We start from the raw sequence: 8,618 nt of genomic DNA, 5'->3' as shown, positions 1-8,618 counted from the left end.
AAATGGCAGAAGGGAGGCTGTGGCAGAGGGTTGCTGCTCAGAAGCTGCTCAGGATGAGGCAGGTAGGAGGTAGAGAGGGAGACTGGGAGGGAGGCATGCTCCCCTTTCTTCCTCCTGGCCCTCTGCTTCTAGTAGCTCTCTCTGCTGCTGACCTCCCCAGCAGGCAATGCCATGGGCCAATCACCTTCTGCAGAGCTGGGCTGAGGGCACGTGAGACTTTGGGGCACAGTCTTCATCTAAGCCATCACATTTGGGGCCCTAGGACTAGCGCCCTGATTAATGGGGTTTGGTGGCTTATCCATGTTACAAGGAACCTAGCTTCTCTACTGTTCTCTGCTCTGTACAGACTCCATGAGAAGCTGACAGAGGGGATCCCAGAAGAAAGCTCTCTCCAGAGTCCCACCCTGCTGTCCCTTACCCGCAGCCTCCAGAACAGTGGGAGCAGGTCTCTGTGGTTCCTAAGCCACCCAGTGTATAGCACTCTGATGTAGCAGCCAAAACAAAGGTAGAAACTGGGACTGAGGCTGCAGGGCAGCTGTACCAAATACCTAAAAATAAGGAAGCAGTGTTTGATCTGAGGCATGGAGAGAGGTCAGAGGGCTCTTGGTGTGCACGCTAGAGAAAACATAGATTTATGTGGCCACATGTTTCCATGCGATTCACAGGAGAGTTTATAAAGAAAAGAGATTCATCAGGGTAGTAACCATATTCATAGATGACGCCGAATTCAGGGAAGAATGCGCATGATAGCATTGTGTCTTGCGGGGTCGCAGATGGCAAAGAGGACCCTGTTATCAGACCGCAGGGAACAAGTGATCTGTGTTACGTAGTGACTGAGACCTCAGCTGCTCTGTGCTGCTCCAGTGCTCTTGTGCTCGGGGGAGTGATGACCATGGATGGATATTCACTGGGGAGATCTCTAAACAAAGTGTTGAGCGGCGTTGTGGCCCATCACAACTGCTTATGGTTAAATGTGCAAAGAGTGAAATGACTCAGCGCTGGAATTTTTAAGCAAAGAGGAGCTGGAATCAAGGGTTCAGAAAATTCTTAGCCTACCTTCATGTCAATATGGGAAGAAGCATGTTTGGAAAAGAATAGGGACAGCAGCACGGGTATGCACCAGAGATCGAAGCATCTTCTCAGCAAAAGCCAGGGATCCCGGGCCCGCAGGTATGCTGTCAGCCACCGAGACCTGGCATGGTCGCACACGCCTGTGATCCCAGTGCTGGGGAGGCTAAAAACAGGAGGATGACTAAGAGCCTGAGCTCCAGGGGTCTAGAAGGAACATAAAATAGCCAGGGATCCAGAAGGGGACATACCAGTAGCAGTGGCACCAGGTGGGGGCACCCTGAAGGAGGCCTCTTGGTCTCAGACCCTTGATGCCGGGACTAGGGAACAATTCAGGTGCAAATAGGTGTTGCTGTTTAAGATACTGGAAGAATGGGTGTGATGCATCTGTTCTTTACATAGTATCCAAAGGAATGGCCTTTATTCTACTTTCTATTTTGTAATTTTACTTTATTATATTACATAGCTAGAGAGAGATAACAGCACTTACCAAGAATTATTATCAAGAAGAGACTTAAGAAAAAGGCAGAATAAACAAAAAAGTGTGTGTAGGAGAGAGAGAGAGAGAGAGAGAGAGAGAGAGAGAGAGAGAGAGAGAGAGAGAGAGAACCAAACAAATTTTACTTTTTTATGTATTTGGTACAGTGTCTGCAGGGTCGATAGGGTCTCACTACACAGATTGGACTCATAGTGATCCTCCTGTTTTCAGCCTCCCAAGCGCTGGGATTACAGGCGTGCGCCACCACGCCCAGTCTCAATCGCTGTCTCAGCGCGCCCCGGGAGCAGTGCCAGCATGGTACGCCAGGGATCAAACCCCAGCCGCTGTCCTCTGCCTAAGCAGGTGCTTTAGGCTTTAGTCTGCTGAGCTATCTGGCTGGTCCTGAGATCTTACTTTTAAAGACAAGACTAAGTGTGGGGGGCTGGGGAGATGGTTCAGTGGAATAAGCGCTTCCTTGGCAAGCGCAAGGGACTGAGTTCAATCCCCGGTTCCGCCAAAAAAAAGACTAAGCATGATTTTTCCTTTTTGTGTGTCTGTGTACACCAATAATGGAGCTGCCTATAGATTACATTCTTCATATATATATATATATATATATATATATCACTATGTCACACATATTTTAGGAGTTGTCAAAGTATAGGAGAGCAGGATGAGACTGCTTTTCAGTTAAATTTTCTTTAAGAAACAATGACTGAGAAGTCCCCTTGGCAGCCTGGCCAACTTAGTGACATAGTGAGTCTGTGACTCAAGGTACAGAGAAAGCAGGGCTGGGGATGCAGCTCCATGTGACGCCCTCCGGGCCTGAAGACACGGCTCTGCTGGAGGACTGTGGCCCACCATGGGTGAAGCCCTGGCTTCTACTCCGAACATGCAAATCGAGTCACAATAGAAGCAGCTCATTTTTTTTTTAACATTCAATATGTTTCCTTGGACATCTTTCAGATGTTATAGATAAATAAGGGATGCATTTGTGTGCCACGTGCGGTTGTCACATGCCCTGAAACTGAGGAATAAAAGGGCCCAGCTGACTCTGGCTGAGCCGTGCGGATGCAGAAATCACGCCGAGAAGCCCTTAGCTCCCAAGCGTCCTATGGCCGCTATCACGTCTTGGTTCCTCAGGCTGTAGATGAGGGGGTTTAACAAGGGAATTATAATTCCATAAAACAGAGATGCCACCTTTTCTTGCTCCTGGGACCTGTTGGTTCCATGAAATACATACATGTAAGCCAGAGTCCCAATGAAGATGGTGACGGCCATCATGTGGGAGGCGCAGGTGGAGAAGGCTTTCCTCCTTCCCGCGGCAGAAGACATCCTGAGGAGGGCGGCCAGGATGCAGATGTAGGAGAAGAGGACGACCGACACAATGACTGTCAAATTGAACCCCACAAACACAGTCAGGACCATGACATTGAAGTCAACACTGGAGCACGAGAGGGCAAGAATCGGAGGAATATCACAGAAAAAGTGATTGATGGCATGAGACTTGCAAAGGCTCAGGGAGAAAGTCAGACCCGTGTTGACAGATGCGTTGAGGAAGCCCATGAGGTAGGAGCCGAGCAGCAGCTGAATGCACGCTCTCCGGGACATGGTGACAGCGTAGTGCAGGGGTTTGCAGATGGCCACGTAGCGGTCCACGGCCATAGAGGCCAGGATGAAGCCGTCGCTGGTTGTGAACGTCCCGTAGACGAGCATCTGCACTATGCAGCCTGAGAAGGAGATGGACTGGTCTGTGCTCACGAAGCTCCGCAGCATCTTGGGGGTGATGGCAGAGGAGTAGCAGAGATCAACGAAGGCCAGGTGCTGGAGGAAGAAGTACATGGGAGTGTGCAGGGCGGGATCCGTCTTGATGAGCAGCACCAGCCCGGTGTTGCCCACCAGCGTGGCCACGTAGACGACTAGGAAGGCCGCGAAGAGGACGTGCCAGGTCCTGTGCTGCCCAGCAAAGCCCAGGAGGACGAATCCGGTCATGATGCTGCTGTTGTTTTGTTCCATGCTTATTGTAATGTAAGTATCAGCTAAAAATTACTATGCAACAATGATACAGAAAGTCTATCATGGGTCTCTAATTCCAAATTTGAAAGTGACATAGAACTTGGTTTCATATGCATTCAGAGAACATTTGCTGCGCTGTCATTGGTTTGGATTTTCGAGGCTGAAACTTGGTATTCAGATGAAATATTTTCATTTATGTTTCGGACAAGTTAACATGGGGCACCATCACCACTCTTAGTTCATGACTTTCATTTCGTAAATGCATTCATTACAGAAATGAAACATATTGCTTGTCCTGCTGTCTTTCATGCTTTCGCTAACTGAATCACAGCACTATCATCCCCGTAGAGCTAACCTTAACCCACCCTGATTTCCAGGGAATCTTGCTCTGACGTATTTCCTTATTCTCAAGTAGTCTGTCTTCCTCCTGCCCAGCTCTTCTGTATCGTGGACTGAAGTTCACTCAGCCTTTGATCTAACTAGTATCTAAGGCAACAGGCAATTTTCTTGTTAATATTGATTTTAATGTATTTCAGATGAAAATTTTATAACAGGAAATAAGTTGTTCCCAGCACAGTGGACATTCTTTCTAGTTGGAAATGTGCAGTGTCCCTTCCCATGCGTTGCTTCTCGGGCCACTCGTGGTCACTTGTTCTCTAGGGGTCGCCCACCTTCTATTATTTGCCTTGCCTAGCAGTGACCTTCGTTGTTCTAAGTACAAAATAATGCGATCACCATCTTACACCCTCATTAGAGTTTTGGTATTTTGCTAGTCAGTCAAATGCCTGTTTGTAACATGCTAGTGTTTCTACGGAGTGAATTCATAGTTGTTTTTTATTCTGCTTTTGAATTTCTCCATATCTGCTCACTCCACCAAGATTTTCTCCCATTCTGTCTTCTATACAATTTGTCTGCTTTATCTTTCATTGCCAAAACAATGAAGCCTGAAATAATAATTTATCATTTTTGCCTTATGCATTCTCTTTTCAAAAAAAACACTGAATGAAATCAATTTCTTTTTCAAGGTTGCTTCCATCATAGAGTCAAATTCTATAAAAATTTTTTTTCTTCTTACATTGGGTTGCAGGTTCATGACCTTTATTGAATCAGGCTACTTTGTACCATAAATATAATTTGATGAATGTTATTTTGTATTCTCAAAATGTATTTTTAAAAAAGCATGCTGTCTATAATTTTATGGTGATAAATGTGGGTGTACGCACACATGGAAAAGTTTAAATATTCAGTATTAAATATTTTGGCTTGCAATTTAAAATCTGCTTTCAAAGTCAGCTGATCTATTATGTTGTAGGCAATGTCTACCAAACATTTATAGTACTTCCAATTCTAATAGTATATTATATCATCTCAGAAATTGCAAAGTGAGCATGCCTCACGACACGAGCCCAGTATCACCTTAACAGAACCACAATGTAAGAAAGGAACATCAAAGCTCCATTTGTTCATGAGTATGCTGAGAAACATCCTAAAAATATTCACCAAATTTAGCCTTCTTGAAAACAGCTAGCCTCGTATTTCACACTTCATTGTGGTGTTCAAAATGGGCGTCAGCAAATAACTATTCTCTTCCTTTCGTAGGATTTTATCCAGGTGGGATTAAAGACTGTCAGTCTCCGTAGCTCACATCACCATTGGAGTCCTGGACAAAGGCCGGGGACTTACTGAGAATGGTCTCCCGCCTACGCGCGCCGTGGACTCACTCACAAGCGTAGGCTCAACCTCGGAGTCTCCTTGTCTCTCCCAAGGTGCAGGGAGCTCTTTGGTCAGCAGGGTTCTGAGATTCAGCAGGAACAATGCTCCTACTGGGGATAAGGGCAGTGCAGAGCTGAGCCTCCCGGGGTGTTCTTTGCCACACCCACACACCATCCCCTGCCTCGGGACAGGGATAACGCGGAGAGGAGAAGCCGAAGTTTGAGCAATCAGTGTCCCAGTGCAGGAAGCATCAGGAACCCAGAGCAGACATTTTCCATCTGCAGCCTAGACCGTGTTACATTTACCCCTATAATACAAAGAACATTTCACCATCAGAAAGTCTATTGTGCAGCCTTGGAATATTAAAGGAGAAAAGCCTATGATCTTCTTAGGGAGTTAAGGAGGTAGATCCTGCGTTCCATTGCCATTTCTATTCGGTCCTGAGATGCAGAGCCTGTAAAGGAATTCAGGACCAGAAAACTGTTACAGTTGGATCCACTCAAAATTTATCTGAACTTTTTGTTAGAAAAAAAGGACATGCAAAAAATATGGTTGTGATCGGAAAGGAAGGAGCATAACTATTATTTTGTGTAGTGTAATTGTGTGTAGAAAACCTGAGAGAATAGTTAGATAAATTCCTAGTGACATTATTAAGCCACTCCACATTAACTTAAGATACAAAAACCAATACATTTCTTTGCATCAGAGAAAAAAAACCTATTTAAACAAGTATCTACAATAACAATAAATATGAAGCATGTAAAGGAAAAATCTGACAGAAAATAAAGCTTTGTCCAAGGCAGGAAGATGAATACACAGTTCAGTTTGTGAACAAGAACTCAATATTGTAAGCATCTCACATCTCTCCTTATTTGCTTGTAAACAGTATAGAATTCTAAGCAAATATTTCAGGAAATTTTATGTGCAACTTGACAACTTTACATAAAAATTTGAAGGAAAACATGGTGAGGAGCAAATTTGTCCTACCTGATTTCATATGGAATGGTAATAATACAGTAGGACTGGCTTGGGGGTTGACGGAGGCCTCAGAAATCTAAAGTGGAACGATTTATCTACGGAAACTTGAGGTATGAAGACTCTAGCAGATTTATAAGCGCAAAATGGTGCAACGCACTCTGGTGCTATAAAATCTTAGACTTATGAGAAAATGACATTGAATTCTTACATTGCATTTTATGAAACTTGTTTGCAAATTAACTGTAGATTTTAATTTTAAAGCTTTGAGAATAAAACATCAATGAATATGCATTTCTCAGCTCTGCAGAAGAAACTTAGACCAGATATAAAATCCCAAATCCTTAAGATAATTAAAAAATTTAACTCACTGAAAAAAGAAAAAGAACACAGGTTGGATACTGACTAGAGATGTAGTCTGGTAGATGGGTTAGCAACACATAAAGATGTCTGATATTGGCATTTAATACCAACGTGTGATTTGTGTCACTCAATGTAATGCGAAAGAGTCACAAAAGAAACAAAGCAGATGACTATGGAAGAAGTAATCCTACCTGCTCAATAGAAATATGAAAAGATACCCTGTTGACTAGTTACCATGCAACTGTATATGAATACTTTGTTGTAGTAGTGTGTGTGGGGTAAAGTTTTAGCAATGAAGGTAACTACATCATGGTAGACTCATATTATGGATCACATCTGCGGTTACAGTATGCAGTGAGTTGGAGCTTTACCTCATAGTATAGAGCTTAGAGTTAACAGCACACAAGTTCACAACATGAAACAGTCATTACTCTTGTTTATACCACATTGCGTCTGGACCTGACACACAAAATATGTGATTCTGGCGTCTCTGTTCTTTGTACTTGGTGCAATTCAATTCTGCCATTTGAAGTTTGTTCTACATCTATTGGCTTCAACTAAGCAGATATTTCTTATTATGTAAGTAAGATACATTTGGATAAATACCGTCTTGCTCTGCTGTGTTTATTTTACATGTTCCACATAAAACTTTGTAACTGTTGTCTGGAGCATTCCACAGGGGCATAACTTCTGACCGACACCCTGAGCTGTGTGTGTAGACCTCCACCAACTTTGTATTTCCCAATGCCCTGATAGCCAGAAATACTAGAATAGTTAAGGCAAGACCCACTGCTGTTGCTTCAGGACTCCTGTCACTGACTTTCTGAATGTTTGACATGTGAAGATTGGAGCTCAAAGCTAAAAACAAGCCAACAAACAAACAAACAAAGGACAGCCAATAGTTCTGCTCTTGGACCTATTGAGCATGATGAGACCCTTCAAAAGACCCTGCAACCCTGGTGAGCCACCCAACCTCCAAGGAGGGGGATAGTTGGACTCCAGAGGGCAGGGGCTAGCTCATGCACATTCTATACAAAGCAGGATTGCTGAAGAGGAGCGTGTTTCCAATGCTTCCAAAAGGTCACACAGTCCAAGTGAGGTTGTGACCATTCTGGAAGGTCACAGAAAGGTGGACGGCAAATCTAGAGGAGCTGAGCTCCTCGCATGGCCTGAAAGCAGCCCCCGAGCTAATAGATACTTAACTGAACTTCTCAGGTATGTGAAGTTAGATTTTAATTCACATGGGTCTTACTTCAACTTGGCCTTAATCATCTAGCAGGGAAATACTATAACCAAAAAGTACAGTAATTAATAATGACACCAACTGACTAAATTAGAGACAAAACGGGTCTTTAAACACCACAGCAGCTGTCAACAGTCTCCAGCTATGCCTGTAACATCTGACTCTTCAGTCATAAAAAATCTAAACTCTTAGTCTGATCCACTTATCTGAATGCATCCTTTAGTCTGACTTATTGCTGCATATTGTCCTTGAGTTATTTGGAGGTAAACTATCCCTGAGTATATATGGGTCTCTATATAGGATTAAAAATGCCAATATTGTTCAGCTACTGAAATATTATTATTTTTGTAATGTAAATGAACTTTCTGTCATTTGCTTTAGAGTTTATATATGTTTATGTTGTCTATAGTCAGTTATTACAAGAATGTTTGGATCTACCAAATAGAAATCAATTTCCAGGTTGAATTTAAATCCTATAAAAACAATGTTAGCTGCAGGAGATCACAAAAACATGGGATTATATTTAGTGTGATCTTTGGGTACTATCATATAATAAAAATTAGATTTTTTAGCCACAAAATAGGGAGAGGTCTATGTGCTCTTACATATATTTGATTCATTGTATTTTGGTAGAAACCCCAAGACAAAGAAATTTATTATTATTATTATTATTATTATTATTATTTTTTTAACAGAAATGTTTTTGGATTTTATAATGTGTGGAATACCCAAATGTGGTCATAAACTTACATTAATTTGTAA

The 8,618-nt window shown here is 42.9% G+C and overlaps 1 protein-coding gene across 1 annotated transcript; it reads right to left on the bottom strand.

The window, feature by feature from the left end:
• Positions 1–2,626: 2,626 nt before the first annotated feature.
• On the bottom strand, positions 2,627–3,562 carry LOC101589383 (olfactory receptor 5AK2-like). The gene has a single exon (XM_004645830.1). It carries the CDS (start codon positions 3,560–3,562, stop codon positions 2,627–2,629), a length of 936 nt encoding a protein of 311 aa, XP_004645887.1.
• Between the last annotated feature and the right edge of the window lie 5,056 nt (positions 3,563–8,618).

Source organism: Octodon degus, unplaced genomic scaffold, assembly GCF_000260255.1.
Source record: "Octodon degus isolate 3935 unplaced genomic scaffold, OctDeg1.0 scaffold00239, whole genome shotgun sequence".
Taxonomy (NCBI): Eukaryota; Metazoa; Chordata; class Mammalia; order Rodentia; family Octodontidae; genus Octodon; species Octodon degus.
This window is presented reverse-complemented; position numbering and strand designations above follow the sequence as displayed.

Excerpts from the sequence above, each read along its gene's own strand:
- LOC101589383 (XM_004645830.1), bottom strand. The coding sequence starts at position 3,562 with ATGGAACAAAACAACAGCAGCATCATGACCGGATTCGTCCTCCTGGGC.